The 18,719-nt window shown below is 55.5% G+C and overlaps 2 protein-coding genes across 6 annotated transcripts; one reads left to right on the top strand and one right to left on the bottom strand.

Annotated features, from left to right (window-relative positions):
- Nucleotides 1-98: 98 nt before the first annotated feature.
- On the bottom strand, nucleotides 99-4,475 carry ATRAID (all-trans retinoic acid induced differentiation factor). The gene is made up of 7 exons (XM_062209136.1): nucleotides 4,346-4,475; nucleotides 3,635-3,756; nucleotides 1,436-1,507; nucleotides 1,178-1,249; nucleotides 959-1,080; nucleotides 593-690; nucleotides 99-396 (listed from the first exon to the last, which is right to left on the bottom strand). Exons 1-7 carry the CDS (start codon nucleotides 4,442-4,444, stop codon nucleotides 292-294), a joined length of 690 nt encoding a protein of 229 aa, XP_062065120.1. The 5' UTR covers nucleotides 4,445-4,475; the 3' UTR covers nucleotides 99-291.
- Nucleotides 3,769-18,512, top strand: SLC5A6 (solute carrier family 5 member 6). Of its 5 annotated transcripts, none has more exons than XM_062209135.1 (18): nucleotides 3,769-4,174; nucleotides 5,196-5,262; nucleotides 9,055-9,141; nucleotides 9,946-10,475; nucleotides 10,721-10,786; nucleotides 11,086-11,137; nucleotides 11,542-11,609; nucleotides 11,863-12,017; nucleotides 12,388-12,528; nucleotides 12,706-12,835; nucleotides 13,299-13,387; nucleotides 13,801-13,913; nucleotides 14,207-14,274; nucleotides 15,314-15,400; nucleotides 15,546-15,727; nucleotides 15,928-16,031; nucleotides 16,282-16,397; nucleotides 16,683-18,512. In XM_062209135.1, the coding sequence occupies exons 4-18, from the start codon at nucleotides 10,083-10,085 to the stop codon at nucleotides 16,827-16,829; spliced, it is 1,911 nt and encodes a 636-aa protein (XP_062065119.1). In that variant the 5' UTR covers nucleotides 3,769-4,174; nucleotides 5,196-5,262; nucleotides 9,055-9,141; nucleotides 9,946-10,082; the 3' UTR covers nucleotides 16,830-18,512. The 5 variants fall into 5 exon arrangements, with proteins under 5 accessions (XP_062065119.1, XP_062065116.1, XP_062065117.1 ...); XM_062209132.1 differs by having other exon boundaries at nucleotides 5,196-5,267; XM_062209133.1 differs by lacking the exon at nucleotides 3,769-4,174 and adding an exon at nucleotides 4,534-4,831 and having other exon boundaries at nucleotides 5,196-5,267.
- The last annotated feature ends 207 nt before the right edge of the window (nucleotides 18,513-18,719 follow it).

Raw genomic sequence — 18,719 nt, 5'->3', positions numbered from 1 at the left:
GGGCGGGGCCGGGCGCGGAAGGGGCGGGGCCGGAGGAGGCCGCCCCCGAGAAGCACCTCCCACCCCCAGCAAGAAACACAAAGGCAGGAAGCCCTTCCTAAAGAGAGAGAAGAAAGTGTTTATTCTAACAGCAGCACAAATGGAACCGGGCGGGGGCCCGCGCTTGACACTCCCGGAGGTGCAGTTCCCCGCCTTCCTTCCGACAGCAGCTTCAGCCTGGAGGAGCCGCCACGGGCCAACCGCGCAGATCTCCCTGGCTGGTGGTCCTAGAGCAGCAGAACACCCCTGTGGTCAGGAAGTCTTGGCTTTTCGGCGCTGGGTCCCCCAAAGCAGGATAGAGATGGACAGGGTGGTGGATCCCAGAATCCCGAAGAACATAAGCAGTGAGAACGAGCCCTGGAACAACGGGTCAAAACCACACTCACTCCACATCCGAACCCAGCTTTCTCCTGTATACCCTCCCCGTCTTCCCGGGCACCTCTACAGCGCTCCTCCCCCAGGGAGTCTGCATAAGCCCCTGACCTATGGCTCTGCTTCCAGAGAGGTTCTTACCATGTATGCCTCATCCCCAACTGAAGGCCCAATTCCTCACCTGGCGCATACACTTGTATCCATGGAAGCCATCAGCACACACACACTGCAAGAAACCCGGACCATCGGGGGCGCAAGATCCATTCTCAGGGCACATTTCTGGGAGACAGAAATAGAGAACATTGCTGGATTTCATCAGGTGTATTTCTGAAACACCTTTTCAAGTTAGGTTCTCTCAATCATTTCTAGGTCAAAGGGAGAGGAAAGATTACAGCTCATCACACCTAACACAGTAGAATGTTTAAGATCTTTTCTTTCCAAGGGTCATTAGAGCCTCAGAACTCATAACAAAAGGCATTTAGGCACTTTCAGCTTTCTGCTCTGAAGTGAAGTGTACAAGGAAGGAAGGTGAGGTGAGCCAGCGTACCTGGGTCTCCAGTGCTGTTACAAAGGTTCTTTTGCCCTTGGCAGGTTTGGTTGTCTGCGTAAGAGGTGATGTTGTCCCAGGCACTAACACCCCCAGGACAGCTGACATCCTGCGGCAGTACCCTGAAGACAATACAGCGGTCATAATATGCAGCCTACACCTGCTGAGCTCGTGGCACTGCCCCCTTTGGTTCTCTCTCCATCTTGTCCCCATACTCACAATGTCTGGAGCTGTGTAAAGCCTCGGAAGGTGTTGGTCAGGTCACCCTTGAGGGGGTTTGTTTGCAGCTCTCTGCAAAGCACACACCGTTAGCGCTCTGCTCAACGAAGACCCTGCTGACATTCCCCTAGCTTTCCGGAGTGGTAATGCAATTCTCATCCTGACTTTCCCCATTTTGGACGCTGATACCCACAAAGACCTCCCCATCAACCTTTAGCCGTTATTCGCTTTCTGGGCAGAAGGCACCTGACTACTTACACGATGACAGCGCTGTGTGCCTGAGTGAAGTTTGGACCAGGCTGCTTCAGAGAACAGTTCTGGAGATCCAGCCTGAGGAAACAAAGTGCAGTGTAATGATGTCTTCCTTCTCTTCTTCCATGGCAAGGTCTGTGTCTGTCCACGCAACCCCCTCTTCAGCTAATACCACTTGAATACAGCAGTGTTCAGAGTCACAAACCAGATGCCGAGGTTGACATTTTAAGCTTGCATTACCCACTACAGTCACCCCACTAGCTATCCATGGCTACTTTAACCTATCAATCCAGTGCCTCCCTCGCACTGGCCACATTTTAAGTAGAAATGTTAGTAGGCACTGTGTTGGTAAGTACAGATATGGAACATTTCCATGGTTACTGAAAGTTCTGTCGCACAGCACTGCTCTCATCAGTCTGCCTATGAACATGTGCACAGACTGAAGAAATTAGTATTTGTGTAGAATAGTGAATCTCAACTATATCAATCCTCAGATCCACAGTACTCCTTTAAGTGGAAAAAAAAAAGTCATATAAAAGAGAGTTTTTCCAAGTCCATTTTCTACCATAGACTGGTGACAAACTCCTGGACATCAAGGACTATGCCACATTTAAATTTTTTTTCTGCAATACCTGTTGTTGTCTATTCCTTTATCCTACAAATATTTACTGAGACACTCTAAACTATAAAAATTGGGAGAATATAAAAAACATGTAACTCAGCATCTTAGCCCTTTACTGGCATACAATATAGAACCAGATGGTCATCAAAAATTACAATCTGGGAAAAAAAATCCACAGGACCATACATAGACTGGTATGGACATTGAGGATCAGAAGTTAAAAAAACCAAAAAGGCATCACTCTGAGATCATTCACCAAAGGTGTTGGAATTGCAGATCTACTATGTCCTAATTTGCTGGAGGATGGCAATTTGGGGTATGGAGAGAGGTGGGATGCCTTGGGGGTGTGTGTGTGTGTGTGTGTGTGTCAGTCTGACTGGAGCTGGACCCTCAGGGAGAGTTTGAATGGCTGAGGAATCGGGATAATGTTGGAAAAGTGTGTGGGGACTGGTCTGAGGTGCTTCATAGGTTGACCTTTATCCTGAGGGCAACAGTTCTAAATATTAAAGCAAGAAAGTGATGACGGTAAAGAAAGTGGAATACAGAGACCCATCCAGGGAAAGACGAGGATGGAAGCCAGACATAACATCTGGAGTTGGATGTGAGGGTACTCTCAGGGGATTTAATAAGAAGCTGGAGGTACCCACAGGCCCGTGGGGCCTGGAGGGGTCGACAGCCCTTAGAAGGCCTGGCCTGGGCAGACCCCTGCGGAATGGGTGCAGCTGAGGCACCGAGACCCCAGCAGACTCTCCGTGAGTGCAGAGAAAGGCAGCAAGGCCAAGGAGTGAATCTGAGAGACTAACCTGTACCAGGAGGCAGAGGCAGAACTTGTCCCAGCACAAATATAAATAAACCAGAAGAGGCCGGCGCTGCAGCTCACTAGGCTAATCCTCCGCCTTGTGGCGCCGGCACACCGGGTTCTAGTCCCGCTCGGGGCACCGATCCTGTCCCAGTTGCCCCTCTTCCAGGCCAGCTCTCTGCTGTGGCCAGGGAGTGCAGTGGAGGATGGCCCAAGTGCTTGGGCCCTGCACCCCATGGGAGACCAGGAGAAGCACCTGGCTCCTGCCATTGGATCAGCGCGGTGCGCCGGCCACAGCGCGCTACCGCAGCGGCCATTGGAGGGTGAACCAACGGCAAAAGGAAGACCTTTCTCTCTGTCTCTCTCTCTCTCACTGTCCACTCTGCCTGTCAAAAAAAAAAAAAAAAAAAAAAAAAAAAAACCAGAAGAGGAACAAGAGCCACAGAGCAGCGTCTTGGAGGATGGGGGTGGATTTCATGGAGACACACAATAAATAACCCAAAGACTTGATAATAAGCACACCAAAGCTCTTTTTAAAACAAAATCATAAATAAAAGCCTTAAAAAAAAAAGCCACACAAAAATTAGGACTTTTACACAGTTTCATCCATAAAGAAACACAAGGCTGTGTTTATAACAACCTTGTGCTAGGACACATTTAAAAGTTTGAGAACCATAGTTTGGATGCCTCCAGCTAGGCACCAGCATTCATCCGCAAAGCCAAGCCGGGAAGCCGCCAGCGTGGGAACCGTTCCAGCCTCCAGGGATGGCCTCCGAGCCCTCACCCCACGATGGCGCCCGTCGGACCCAGGCAGCAGCGCGCACGCAGCGTTAGCCCCGGTGTCTGCTCACAGAAAACCGCCACTGCGGACACGTTGTGCACACCCCCTGGACACTGGCTGCAGATCTGCAGGACAGAAACACACGTGTTAGGATTCCAGACAGAAAACGGAGAACAACTGGGTCCAAGAACTGACCGCCAGTACCCCCGAGCCCCTGTGACCAGGCTGGACCAGGACACGCCAGCCCTTGGGTGCCACAGCTGGCCAGGGAGGGGATGTCTTTGCTATGCCCTCTCCAGAGCCGCCTCCTTCAGCCAGCCCCACCCGGCCGTGTGTAAAGGGGCTGCGGGGACACCGAGAACGCATCAAGCTCCGCAGAAGGTACCGTCCAACGGCACCAGTGCGTGGACATCGTGCCCGAGAGCCAGAGACCCGTCCGTTGGAACAATGATTTAAAGTCATTCAAAGATGAAGCAGCGAGGAGATCAAGTTTCAAAGGCCTTTGAACGGGGTGACGGCGCGAGCGCCCGAGGCCAGAGTGACGTGAGTGTCGCCGCGAGCCGGCCCCGGCTGCGGTACCGCGGCGGCCGCCTCCAGGGGCGAAGCCGGGGCGCTAGGCCGGCGTCGGGGAGGGGACTGCCGCGGGCGGGCGGGCGCGACACACCGGCAGGCCAGCGGCCCCGCTTCAGCCCGACCTCAAACTTGCTCCTGTACCTCGGGTAGCGCCACAGCCCTTTCCACGCCCAGAGCGAGGAGCAGGGCCGCAGCCCAGCGCACCGGGCCCGTACGACTGCCCGGCTCGCGAAGCGCCATTTTTCGCCTCCTTCGACCTTTTCAGGGCCTCGCGAGACCACACCGCGGCCCCGCCCCCGTCCCGGGGCGTGGCTTAGTCGGCCGGGTCCTGGCGGCCGGGGCGGGCTGTGAGTTCCCACTGGTTGCGTGGGGGTACCGCGCGTTTCCGTGCGCCCCAGTTGTCGTTCTGAGGGGACTGGCGAAGGCGCCTGTGCAGACTGCGGGATCCTCCAGCCCCGCGTTCCCCGCGTCCGGACGCCACGGTGGCGTCCGCGCAGCGGCTCGAGTGCCTTCAGATGCCCTCAGTAAACATGGCGGCCAGGCGGGCCGGGGGCGGGGCCTCGCTGTCACCCTCCCTGTGTTTTGCTGCCCCGGCTCTCCGGCGACCCACGTGTGGAGACCAGGCAGGTGGGCCGGGAGGGTGTGGACCAGTGCGGAGAGGCTCGGCCGAGCGACGTCAGGGCGGGGGCGGAGAGGCGGGGTGGGACGGGACCGGCAGGCCCCCGGCGCGGGGACTGAAGTGCGAGCGGCGAGGTGGTGAACTCGGCACGTGCGGAGGGAAGGGAAGAAGCCGAGAAAGGAAGCGGTAAGGGTGATGGACGAGCGAGTGGAGGGCGAAGGGCACACTCCGGCGTCCGGACGCGAGCCTGGGAGCGCCCCGGGCACCCTGTCCCTTCCACCTCCGTCCGAGAGCGCGCAGCGTCCCCGGAGCCTGGCGAGGTGGAAGGGGCGGGAGAGACTCTTCCCTCACTCGTCTTCCTTGCTTTTCCAGGAAAAGGGAGCGATGCTGAACTCAGGTAGAAGCGGGGGACCTTCCTAGTGCTGGCCGAGCCACGGAGGTGAGGTAAGGCGGGGTGGCGCGGAGTCCTGACCGCGGGGCGCTGGGCGAGCCGGGCTCGGGGACCGGCAGGGCTGGCTTGGTCAGGGTCAGCCGGAAGCTCAGCCGAGTCGACCGAAGCTCATTTGAGTAGCCGCTCCAGGCTGTGCTTCCGCGGACCCCCGGGATCTGCCTGGAGTCTCCTGGATTCATATTTGCATCTAGCTGGCTGGCGGATTCTCTGAGATGTTCGTAGCCATTTGCGTTTTAGTGAGGGTCCGGAAGCCTTTCATGTCTCGACGGATTCTAAGGGACAGTTGGTCCTGCTGTGGCCCCTTTGGGCCCTGTAGGGTCGGAGCAGTCGGGTGCAGCGTGTGACCACAGGGCTTGGGCATCTTAGAAGGAACCCCCACCTGGCTGTGCCCTCCCCATGACAGGTAGCTCCGTTCTTGGCTCCCACACCCTCAGAGGCCTTAGGGTTCCATCAGTGCAGCCTGTTAGAAAGCCGCTGCTCTGTTCTTAGAATGGTGTCTGAGGAGGGCTTTGTTACTCGGTCGGGTTTTTCTTGTCTTCCTGGCTCTCTCCTGCCATCCAGAAGGATTCTCAGTACCCCATGCAAATAGAATTCTTTTGTCTCTAATATTCTACTTACTTGAAAGGCAGAGTTACGAAAGGGCTTCCATCCCTTCCATCTGACCGGTTCACTCCCCACATGGCCACATTGGCCGGGGCTGGGCCAGGCTGGAGCCAGGAGCTTCATGCAGGCCTCCCACATGGGTGCAGGGGCTCAAGCACTTGGCCCGTCTTCCACTGCTTTCCCTGGTGCATTAGCAGGAAGCTGGATCGGAAGTGGAGCAGCTGGGACTCTTAATCCAGCTACAGTGCCCACCCCTGCAAATAGAATTCTACTAGGAAGCCCCAGCAGCAGACGGGCTCCATATCTTTTTCTTTTTCTTTTCTTTTAACATTTATTAATTTATTTGAGAGGCAGAGTTACATACAGAGAGAGTAGTCTTCTATCTGCTGATTCACTCCCCAAATGGCCACAAAGGCTGGAGCAGGGCTGGTCTGGAGTCAGGAGTTTCTTCTGAGTCTCCCATGTGGATGCAAGGCCCCAAGCATTTGGGCCATATTCTGCTGCTTTCCCAGGCCATCAGCTGGCATTCAAATTGGTGCCCATATGGGATGCCAGCACTACAGGCAGAGACTTAATCTGTGCCGTAGCCCTTGCCCCTCCCCCCTTTTTTGAAGATTTATTTATTTTGGAAGAGTTGGCTTCCATAGCCTTGGCAGCTCATGACAAGAGCCTCAGGTGATCACTGACGTCATATATAAAAGTGTCAGTTGTTAAATCAACAGCAGAAGTCACTGTGCACTTGCTCCCCATGTAGGACCTCTATCCTTAATGTGTTGTGCTATGAGAATTAACGGTAAAACTAGTCTTCAAACTGGACTTTATACTTTGTATGTCTGTATGGGTGCAAACTGTTAAAATCTTAGTATAGACTTAGTATAGAGTTGATCTTCTGTACATAAAGATAATTAAAAATGAATCTAATGAAGAATTGGATGGGAGAGGGAGTAGGAGCTGGGATGGTTTGGGGGTGGGAGGATGGGTATGGAGGGAGAACAGCCATAATCCAAAAATTGTACTTACGAAATTTGATAAATAAAAGCTTGCTATAAAAAAAATATTAACCACAAAGGAAAAAAAGAGTTGCAGAGGGAGAGAAGTCCTCTGTTGGTTCTCTCCCCAAATGGCCAGGGCTGGCCAGGACAAAGCCAGGAGCCAGGAGCTTCTTCCCGGTCTCCCAGGTGGCTGCAGGGAATCAAGGACTTGGGCCATCCTCCGATGTTTTCCCAGGCAGATTAGCAGGGAGCTGATCAGAATGGAACAGCCTGGACTGGAGCAACTTAACCTGCTGCGCCACAACACAGGCCCCCAGGGTTTCCATTTCTGTCCGCTGTGTCATAGTCAGTACTGGGACAGTTTTTGCTTTCTCCAAACCCTGCCTGTCCATATCCCTTTAGTGCAAGGGTGGGAACTTATGGCCCACGGGCGGATTAAGGCCTTCAAATCATTTTAAGTTGATAATTCTGTATGGCCTGTGAATGATGTATAAATGTCCAGTGGCTCCTGGCGGGAAAAAGGCTCCCCACGCCTGCTTTAGTGCCACCTGTTCTTATTTGCAGACATCTCTCGCTCTCCTGTCGTTCCCGGAATCTCTATCATAGCATGAAAAACTTGCCGAGGAGGAATGAGAAAACTTGGGGTGTTGCAATGTGCAGAGGCCCAGGGCATCTTTAGGTTAAACCAGAGTGGCCTGTTGGAACCTTGCTCTAAGGACTCGCATCTGTAACTCTGTAGAGCATGTGATCCAAGGCCACTTGCTCAGGTTTCCACTCTTCATTGGTCCCGGGAGGTTCAGTTCAGGTGTGGTTTATGTGAGACTACACCTTGCCAGCCACACGAGATCTGCCCGAACAGTGTGGGAGAGCCCGAAGACAGCTTGGTCTTTCACCTAATGGGCAAGAGTAGAAGACAGTTCATGTTAATCTGGGTCTAGGTTAGTTGAAATCTAAACTGTGTTCCATGAATGACTGATTACAATTAGCAATCTGCTCCTGTGCCAGTTCTGGGAGTGCTGAGGGCAGGGCCTCCAGTGAATCATCTGTCAGAGCCACAGACAGCACTGTTTCTCCCTTGTTTTGAATCCTGCTGCTTTCAGCCTTAAGTAAGTTATTTGACCTCCGTAGGTCTTGGTTTCCTTTGAGAACTAGAGAGTATTCATGTTTGAACCTGAGCTGTGGTGTTTGAAAGTGTTAGCTGCTGCTATTTCTTTACTTTATTACTGCGAATGTTTATAAGGCACTTAGCGTGCTGCTGGGTGTATAGCAGATGTTCAGAAAATATTACCTGGGGCCGGCGTTGTGGGACAGCAAAGCCGCTACTTGCAACGCTGGCGTCCTGTGTAGGAGTGCTGGTTCCGAGTCCTGGCTGCTTTGCTTCCGATTCAGCTTCTTGCTAATACACTGGGGAAGGTCGCAGAGAATGGCTCAAGTACGGACCCCGGTGGGAGACCAGGGTGGAGTTTCTGGCTCCTGGCTTTGGCCTGCCCAGATCAGGTTGTTGCCACCCTCTGAGGAGTGAATCAGTAGATGAAAGGTCTCTGTTTCTGTCTGCCTTTTAAATCAGTAAATCAATAAATCTTTTTTTTTTTTAATCAAGATGTTAGTTGTCATCGTGTTAGGTTATCTAAATACATGGTATTCTCTGGTATCTCTCTCCCATAACAATAAGTACCTCAGGGGGTTTCCTCTGTAGATAGGGTGGTATCTGTGGAGGGTAGATGGAGAATCACTAGACCTGGCTTCTAATCTGGTTCCTGACTCTGATTGGCTGTACCTTTGGAAATGGCCCTTGAGCCCCAGGGGCCTTAGTGTGAAGTGAGGGGTTGTAATAGTCATCTCCAAAGGTTTACGTTTGAAAAGCTGCGATCCCATTCCTGCTCACCTGCAAGTTGTGTGCTCTTGGAGTGTTCACATTTCTCGTGTAGGAGTTGGAAAAGCAGCTTTCCTGTCCTCTCTCAGGGCCTCCTTCCCAGCTCTCTAACATGCAGGGTTGCCAGAAGTTACTTAGGCTGAGAGCCTAATCCATGGAGGAATGCTGGTGAACATGAGCTACCTCCCTGCATTCTGGAGCCTCTGGGGCTGAGTTGGGGGCTCTGGGTGATGGGGCCGTTTGGGCTCCAGGCATTGGTTCCCTGAAGGGGCCAGAATAAATAACGGAGCCTCGCCCCACCCCTAATTCCAGGTCTTACCTCAGCCACTGGTCCAGCCAGACCCTCAGTCTCTGCCCAGCTCCCAGGCATCTCTGCTCAGAAGAGGGATTGTTTCTCAGGTAGGTGTCTGCTGCCCGCAGCATGATAGGACTGTTCTCGCGAGATGTTCCTCTTGCCTCCAGCTTCTTGGCCAGTTTGCTTCTCTGCAGAGTGGTCCTAGAATCGTAACTCTGAACCCCCTCTCATCTTGCCTCTCACTTCCGAATCCAGTGTGCTCGCTTGCTGGACTGCCGTTGACCACGGTGAGGCAGGTGGAAGGGCTGACAGGCAGAGGCTTATCTGGTGGTTATTAGGGAGGATGTTGAGAAGGGGACATGGAGCAGTTGACCTGGGGGTGTCTGGAATGGAGTTTGGGGCTGCCATGGAACCCCATGTACTGAGCTCACTTGTACTGAGAAAGGGGTACCTTCAGCATGGTGACGCTGGGGGTCGTGGGAGGCAGGGCTAAGGCCAGGGTGAGCCAGGGAAGCCCTGCTGGTATTAGTCTCCATTCCTCCTTCCCTGCTGGGCTGTGGCGCCAGGCTGGCTCTGATGGCTTAGTACATTGTAGTGACTGGGTCCGTGCCTGCAGGTCGGGGGAGGGAGTTTCTCTGAGAAGGAACTTGGGCTAGACTTGATTTTCCTTTGGGTGGAGATTTAGTATCTATTATAGTCCTGCACTCCCAACATTCCTTGCCAAGTTAACTGTCTCCTGACTGTCCCTGCTGCTTCCCCCCTCAGCTGCCTCCCTGCAGATCCACCCCAGGACCTTCAGGGGCAGTCACCGCCATGCTGGCTGGTCCCAGTGTGACGGGCCCGGCATGTGCAGGGGTGCGTGGCCAGGAAGGTAGGATGGGCTTGATCGGGAGCTGATTCTTTTGCAGCTCACCCTGGACCATGTCATTCGGTGCACCAGGAGGAATCTGAGACTGTGTCCAGAGTCCAGTGTATAGCCGTTGGCTGCCACTGTCCAGCCGAAGGATAGCCCAGAGCCCGGGTGCAGAGCGCAGACACCGTGAGGATGAGCATGGGGGAGACCACCTCAGCTCCCCTCACCCCAACCCCGGACTCGGATGTGATCACATCCACTTTCTCCCTCGTGGACTATGTGGTGTTCAGCCTGCTGCTGGTCTTCTCCCTTGCCATTGGCCTCTACCATGCTTGTCGTGGCTGGGGCAAGCATACTGTTGGCCAGCTGCTGCTGGCGGACCGCAGAATGGGCTGCCTCCCGGTGGCTCTGTCCCTGCTGGCCACCTTCCAGTCGGCCGTGGCCATCCTGGGTGTGCCATCGGAGATCTACCGCTTTGGGACGCAGTATTGGTTCCTGGGTTGCTGCTACTTCCTGGGGCTGCTGATCCCTGCACATGTCTTCATCCCCGTCTTCTACCGCCTGCATCTCACCAGTGCCTATGAGGTGAGCAGGGAACGTAGGAGGGAGCTGGGGTCCCGGATCTCCTCCACCCAAGGAGAGGGACAGAGAATTCCCTGTTGTTTCCTAGTTCTTCCTGGTGAGGTCAGAGTTGAAGGGAACAGTGTGCGCAGATGGCCCAGAGTGGAGATTCCCTCAGGCCCCTGCCTCTTGAGGGCAGTTGTGTGTGAATCCTGTGGGATGGAGTCAGGATGAATACTGTTCTCTTTTCCCTCTACGCTCCTGCCCAGTACCTGGAGCTGCGGTTCAATAAGGTGGTGCGGATTTGTGGAACTGTGACCTTCATCTTCCAGATGGTAAGGGGAGTGAGGGTGGAAGTGGAGCTGGGACGTGGTGGGGGCTGAACACAGCCATGCTGAGGGGGTGGAGCATGCCCCGTTCTCCCACTGGCAGGATTGCTGCAGCCCCCAGAGGCGTCTTGTGGCCCTGCCTTCCGATGCCACAGTGCTGGCAGCAAGCCAGAATTTGGGAGGGGAAGGGAGAAGGGAGTCGGATAGGAGACGGAAGCTGTGGGGATGTTGGAGCTGAGCTCCATCTTCCCTCCTCTCTTCCTGTTCTCATCCCCTCTCCTCACATCCTTTTCTGCCCCCGGCAGGTGATCTACATGGGGGTTGTGCTCTATGCACCATCCTTGGCCCTCAATGCAGGTGAGGAGTTGCAGCCCCGGCTCCCAGCCATGGCAAGCAGAGAAAACACCACTAGAGGGGGCCCATAAAAAGGCAGTGTGAAGAAAAGAACCTAACTTTGACCAGGAGCTAGTGTACAGCATGGGCCATGGGGTTGGTGTCATGCAGGGTAGAAGCAGGCTTGGGCACCTCCCTGGAGAGCTGGACAGACTACTGTGCCCAAGTGGTGAATCAGCACCTCTTGCTGGAGCTCTGCACGTGTCTCCTTTCCATTGTGAATGATTTATTTCATCCCATGGCCAAGTACTTCATCTCTACGACATGGAGTGGCTGCGCTCACCAGGGCTTCTCTAGCCACCCACCACCCCACCCCCCCCCGCCCAAACCTCTTCCAGGGATCAGACCGGGACTTTATCTGCTTACAGTGACTGGCTTTGATCTGTGGCTGTCAGTGCTGACCCTGGGCATTGTCTGTACAATCTACACTGCTCTGGTGAGTGCAGGAAGCCCCAGGGGGTGGCGGGAAGGGATCGTGTAAGGAGGGGAGTAGGAGGAGATGGGCTGAAGCGCTAGGGTGAGTGAGATGAGATTTAGGGACGACCCGTGAAGGTAGAGCATGGGGTGGGAACTAGGCCCCAGCACTTATGCCCCCAGTGACCATATAGCGTCCTCACTGCCGTCGTGGTGTCCTCCCCAGTGGCCACTCTGAGAGACATGTGACAGGTGTGCTGTCTTTTCCCCCACAGGGTGGGCTGAAGGCCGTCATCTGGACAGATGTGTTCCAGACACTGGTCATGTTCCTAGGGCAGCTGGCGGTTATCATCGTGGGGTCAGCCAAAGTGGGCGGCTTGGGGCGTGTGTGGGATGTGGCCTCCCAGCATGGCCTCATCTCTGGGATCGAGTAAGTCCACGCCGTCCCCTGGCAGGGGTCTCCGGTGCCTGGGAGCGGAGCCCATCCTAGAGCCTGGTCTCAGGGCTGTAATAACAGGGCAGGCTGGGGAGCCTGAGGTGCAGCTCTGCACAGGTGATCCAGGGGCCCAGCTGGTATTCCCCACGGGTCTGGGTGTTGCCTGGCTTGAGGCTGGAGAAATGGAGCCTTCCTCCAGCTTGCTGTGCGTGTGTGGAGTGTGCCTGGCCTCTTGCCCTCTGTCCCTTCCTCGCCCCTGCAGTGGTGTCTCTGCTCTGCACTCCGCTGACCTCTGTTGCCAGGAGGACGGGAAGGCTGAGTGCGTCTGGGGCTGTGCACAGTGACTGGCTGGCGTCTGTTGCAGGCTGGATCCTGATCCCTTTGTGCGGCACACCTTCTGGACCTTGGCCTTCGGGGGCGTCTTCATGATGCTCTCCTTGTATGGGGTGAACCAGGCCCAGGTGCAGCGCTACCTCAGTTCCCGCACAGAGAAAGCGGCTGTGCTGTGAGTGCTGGGGCGAGGGCAGGGGCTTCCCCACAGGCAGCTCGGGTGGGGCTGGATGCCAGGGCGCGCACTGACCCTTTGGAGTCAGGACAGAAGTCCCCTTTCTGGAGGCTTGGGGCACATGCCCAGGGTGTCTGCTAACACTGGCTCTCTCCCTGGCTCTGGCCTCTTGTACAGCTCCTGCTATGCGGTGTTCCCCTGTCAGCAGGTGGCCCTCAGCATGGGCTGCCTCATTGGCCTGGTCATGTTCGCCTATTACCAGGAGTATCCCATGAGCACCCAGCAGTCTCAAGCAGCCTCTGACCAGGTGAGGAGGCTTCCCTGGCCCCCTGCTGTGCCAGTGAGGGCCAGCCCGGGCCCCTGAGAGGAGCGGCTGGATGGGGGCCATGAGGACTGAATGGGCGATGCAAGGAAAGTCCGTTCTAGCTCGTGAGCTCCCAGCTGCCAGCACCACCCAGTCACAGTGCTCGCCCTCCGGAGCTGTGGGCCCGGGATCCCTACTGCACCACAAGCTCTGCGGGGAGCTCTCACCCACCTGGTCTCTTCTGGGCCTCCTGAGAGCCTCATTTTCAGAGGAGAAAACAGACTCAGCTGAGAGAGGCGGAGCTGGTGTGAGCCACTCTCTGTGGAGCCCCTTTTCTCGCCACTTGCTAAGGGTCACTGGGGTCAGCAGATACCTCTGGGTTCTCCAGATTGGCGGGGCAGGTACGGAGGGGGCTTCTCTGCGGCCCAGCGGTAAAGAGGGCCGTGCACCTGTGCTCTGCTTGCAGTTCGTGCTCTACTTTGTGATGGACCTGCTGAAGGGCCTGCCGGGCCTGCCGGGCCTCTTTGTTGCCTGCCTCTTCAGTGGCTCCCTCAGGTATCCCTCAGGCTGGGTGCAGCTGACCCTGCTCGGTACAAGGTGATGGGTGAGTGGGGAAGAGGCTCGCCAGAGTTTCTCACTGAGCCCGGCCATCGGGAGGATGCGGGACAGCTGATCACCATGGGACGGAGCATGCCCTCTCCCAGAGATGCCCCCGTTTTGGTTAAGGGCTCATTTATGGTACTGAATCAACCTACTTGAACCAGATTTACCCTCTTATCATGAAGGACTAGTGTCCTTGGCTTCTGGCCCACCTCTGCAGTCCCCTGTGTCCCCTGTGAGGCTGGCATTGTGGCTGTGTATGTCACCTCTCCCACCTTTGGGGCACTGGTCTCCAGGGAACCCTTGGGAGTTCTGCCCCCTCGGCTCCTGGGCTCAGTGCAGCTCTTCATTCCCACCCTTCCTTCCAGCACCATATCCTCTGCTTTCAATTCGTTGGCAACTGTTACAATGGAGGACCTGATTCGACCCTGGTTCCCTGAGTGCTCCGAAACCCAGGCCATCATGCTTTCCAGAATCCTCGGTGGGATTATGCCTCCACACCTCCGCAGTCTCGTTCTCTCTAAGATAGGCACTGTCACCAGTCTCCTGTAAAACACCTGCTTCATCCCGGGCTCCGCACTTGCCTGATGAAGCACACAGCCTTACGCTGCCATGGCTGTTGACCTCTCGGGCATTTCCTGGGAGGTCTCTGAGTTGTGGAGGGGTGAGGACAGGTGGGGGAACAGCTGCCAGGTGTCACTGTGGTTTGGCTGGGGAGGTGGCTTTCCTTTTCTTGTGTTCACTCATACCGTTCCCCCTTCTTGTTTCCCCCAGCCTTTGGCTATGGGCTGCTTTGCCTGGGCATGGCCTATATTTCCTCCCAGATGGGACCTGTGCTACAGGTAATAGCTTTGGAGGGGAGGCAGCAATTTTAGAAAAGGGGGTTCATGCACTTGAGAGACAAAATGACAGTGGGAGGGAGAGAGAACTGTCCATTGGTTCACTTCCCAAATGGCTGCAACAGCAGAACTGGGCCAAGCAGAAGACAGCCCAGAACTCAATCCAGGTCTCCCACGTGAATGGCAGGAGCTGAAGCACTTGAGCCATCACCTGCTACCTCCTGGGACACATTGGTGGGAAGCTGGATCAGAAGCAGAGCAGCCAGGATTCTTTTTTTTTTTTTTTTTTGGGGGGGGGGGCGTGTTTATGTGTGTGTGTTTATTTATCTGAGAGGCAGAGTTACAGACAGAAGGAGATAGAGAGAGAGAGGTCTTCCATCTGCTGGTTCAATACCCAAATGACCACAATGGCCAGATCTGGGCCAATCCAAAGTCAGGAGCCAGGAGCTTCTTCCAGGTCTCCCACACAGGTGCAGGGGCCCAAGCACTTGCACCTTCTTCCACTGCTTTCCCAGGCCATAGCAGAGAGTTGGGTCAGAAGTGGAGCAGCCAAGACTCCAACTGGTGCCCATATGGGATGCCGGCACTGAAGGCAGCTGGCCCCGAGCAGCCAGGATTCTAACCAGCACTTCAGTTTGGAATGTGGGCATCACAATCAGTGACTGAACCCACTGCACCACACCTCTTCCAGAAAGTTTAAGGGAAGAAGGAATTGATGGAAAGAGGAAATTGAGGACAGCAGTTCTATTGGGCGTATGCGGGATGGATGTCAGAAATTCCCCCTGTGATAGGCCACCTTTAGCTGTAGACAGGCTCAAGTAGCCATTTCTGGGGGTGTTGCTGGCGAAGAGAGATCTAGGGTCAGCCTCAGCAGAGACCACAAGGGACGTTCCCTCACTCTTCCTTGTGTGTTCCGGCTGTTCCAGGTGGAAAAGGCAGATCTGCTGGGCGGGACTCTGCGGCAGTGGTGGGCAGCTCTGCTCTGTGAGGCTGGGGCCTCTGAGCCTGTGTTTTCTTTTTTTCTTCAACCCTTATCTACCAGGCTGCACTCAGCATCTTTGGCATGGTCGGGGGTCCGCTGCTTGGACTCTTCTGTCTCGGGATGTTCTTTCCTTGTGCCAACCCTCCTGTGAGTGATGCCTCTGCCTCCATGGTCTTACACAGAGGGACGGGTCTGGAAATGGGTTGGCAGGCGCTCCCCAGGAGTGCTGGGGGCTGGTGTGAAGGTTGGTGGGGTCAGCCTTGTGACAAGAGTGCACTGTGTCTCTGGGCAGGGTGCCATCGTGGGCCTGTTGGCAGGACTCATCATGGCCTTCTGGATCGGCATTGGGAGCATAGTGAACAGCATGGGCTCTGGCTTGGCACCTTCTCCTCCTAATGGGTCCAGCTTCTCCCTACCCAGCAATCTGACCATCGCCACTGTGACCACCTTAATGCCCTCGACCTCCCTCACCAGGTGAGATGGGGCTCGCTCTTTCACCTTGAGGGTAGTAGCTCTGCTTTGAGGGATTTCACAGGGGCCTTGCTGAGGGGTGGGCTAGCAGGGACCTCAGGGAAATACTGAGTGCGAGGTCCCAAGGTCGTGCAAGCGGGTGGAGCCTGGTGTCCTAGGAGTGTCCTGTCAACCAGTTGCTGATTGTCCTCTGTTCTCCCCAGGCCCACAGGGCTGCAGCGGCTCTATTCCCTGTCCTATCTGTGGTACAGCGCTCATAACTCCACCACCGTCATTGTGGTGGGCCTGATTGTCAGTCTGCTCACTGGTGAGGACGGGGACTAGGGCACAGAGGAGTGAAAAGGGGGCGCTGGGGACTCTGCAGCCTGGACGGAGGGACCCTGCCCTTCAGGGCTGTGGGTGTGGGTACTGGGCTGCCCACGGAGATCTAGGCTGGGGGTGGAGGGAGCTGGGACCTCCTGGGCCCTACGGAGAGCAGAGGGCCCCTCTGGGTATCTGGCTCTATCTACATATCTCCGGATGGGTCCCGAGAGACTCAGAAGCGCCTTTGCCTTCAGGAGGAATGCGGGGTCGGCCCCCGAACCCACGGACCATCTACCCAGTGCTGCCCAAACTGCTGGCCCTCCTGCCCTTGTCCTGGCAGAAGCGGCTGCACTGCACAAGCCACTGCCAGGTAGAGCTGCTGACCCCGGAGCCCCGGCCTACCTTCTCTCCCTCTCCCCTCTGATGTCTGGGGCCTGTGCTTACCTCTGCCCACAGGGCCATGGTGTTTGGGGGTGCAGAAGGACCCCAGGCCGCTCTGCCCTCCTCCTCCTCTTCCCTGTGCTCCCCACGCTGTGCTCCTCTGTGCTCCCCTCCAGCAGGCATCAAAGCAGGACCTCACGCCTTCTCAGCAGAATCCTCCCCACCCCTTATCCTATTCACCAGCTCCACCCCCTCTGCTCTGCGTGCTCCCCAGGACCTCCCTGTGGACACCGAGCTGTTTCCAGAGAAGATGAGGAATGGGGCACTGAGGACCAGTGGCGACAAGGAGGCCATGACTGAGGCCAGCCCAGTGCATCAGGGAACCAGCCCCACCTTCATCCTCCACGAGACCTCCTTGTGATGTGGACTCAGGACCCAGCCTCTGTCCTCGCTGCTAGAGCACAGCCCAAAGCCACCCTGCAGTTCGGAGAGAAGCCACTGGGTGTGTCCGCAAGATGGGCCTGGAGCACGGAGCCCACCCACAGCACCCTGTGTCCGAGGTCCCACCTGCTGTAGAAGCTCTCGCATCTTGGGCAGGGCGGTGGGGCAGAGACTCTGCGGTTCCTTGTCAGTCTGTTCTCTTGGGGATCAGAATTTCAGGGGAGCAAAATTGTGCCAGAAGTAGGGTAGAAGCAAATCCTCCGGGGAAGGGAATGGCTTGTGATCCCACATAGCCTGGGCCCTTAGAGGTGAGGAGAGGCAGCAGTTCCGTTACAGCTGCCCTGGGGCCCAGTTGGACCAGGTGAACCATCCCCACCAGAAAGCTGGAAGCCACAGAGGGCCTCGTGGTTGCATTGAGGTTGTCCGTGACACCCATGCCTCTCCTTACCGGTCGCCCTTTCATGAGAGGGACCTCGTGGTGTTCTGGGCTACTTGGAATGGGTAGCTGTGCTCATCTCCTTGGTGGGGAGGCAGATTTTCCATCTGCCTGTCCCCACCCTCCACCTCTGAGCTGGGCACGTAGGGGTCAAGTGGATGTGGCTTCAGAAAACCAGGGCCGCGACCGAGTCCACTGTGAGGTGTGCCGTCCTCTGCTCCAGGCCACTTGGTGCCACTCTGTCATCTGTGCTCCTGTTTTCTTTGGGAGCTGCTGCTTCCACATTACCTTTGTTCCTGGGGAATAAACTGCTGTTGAACCTGGAATGTGGGCTCCTGTACTGTCTGCAGCTACTTCTGTCCACCTGGCCCTTCCCCTGGAGAGGATCAGGAGCTGCCTCCTGTACACGGGTGACCTGGAGAAAGAGAGGACTTGGGAGCTGGTGCCATGGCTTCACAGCTCCGTGGCTGCCTTGGGAGTAGGGGGCAGCATTGTGTTCATTTTTGGGGAGGCTGTGACCTGTCCTGTTGGACTGCACTGACCTTCACCAGACGAGACCTTTCTGCTCTGAGAGCTCACTTTGGGGTCTAAGAGATGGGCTACTGCTTGTTCTTTTTGTTATATATAAAAACTATTTGTTTAAACTTTATCTAAAAGGCAGGAGGTAGAGATCTTCCATCTACTTGTCTGTCTCCCAATTCCTGCAACAGTTGGGGCTGGCAGACTAAAAGCAGGAACTCATAACTCAATCTGGTCTTCCAGCATGTGTGGTAAAGGCCCAAGTACTTCAGCCATCACCTGCCGCCTTCTAGGGTACGCATTAGTGGGAAGCTGGAATCAAAAGTAAGTTGGCATTTAAACCAAGGCACTCTGATATGGGATGTGGGCATCCCAAATGGCATCAACCCCTGGGCCAAATGCCTGCCCCTGTTTTGTTCATAAAAATAGAACATTCTGGGGCCAGTGTTGTGGCACAGCAGATTGAGGTGCTACCTGCAACACTTGGATCCCATATGGGCACCAGTTCAAGTCCTGACTATTTCAACTCTGATTCAGCTCCCTGCTAATGCACCTGGGAAAGCAGCAGAAGATGGCCCAAGTGGTTGGACCCCTGCTATCTACATGGGAAACCTGAATGGAGCTCCAGACCATGGCTTTGGCCTGGCCATTGTGGCCATTTGGGTGGTGAACTAGTGGGTGAAAGATCTTTTATCTCTCAGTAACTCTGCCTTTCAAATAAATAAATAAACATTAAAAAAACAGAGCATTAAAGCTGGACTTGTATGGTCTTGTGAAGAACACCATGGCCCTGCCTTTCCACACCCAGTGTCTGGCTAGCTGCTCAGGTTCTCTAGGCCTCTTTAGCAGAGGCCCAGTGTCAGGGTTCATCTGAAGGTTCAGCATGAGCTGTGGTTGCCTCCCCATGGTTCCCAG

Source organism: Lepus europaeus, chromosome 13, assembly GCF_033115175.1.
Source record: "Lepus europaeus isolate LE1 chromosome 13, mLepTim1.pri, whole genome shotgun sequence".
NCBI lineage: Eukaryota > Metazoa > Chordata > Mammalia > Lagomorpha > Leporidae > Lepus > Lepus europaeus.
Note: the sequence above shows the minus strand (reverse complement) of the source record. Positions and strands in the feature narration are given on the sequence as shown.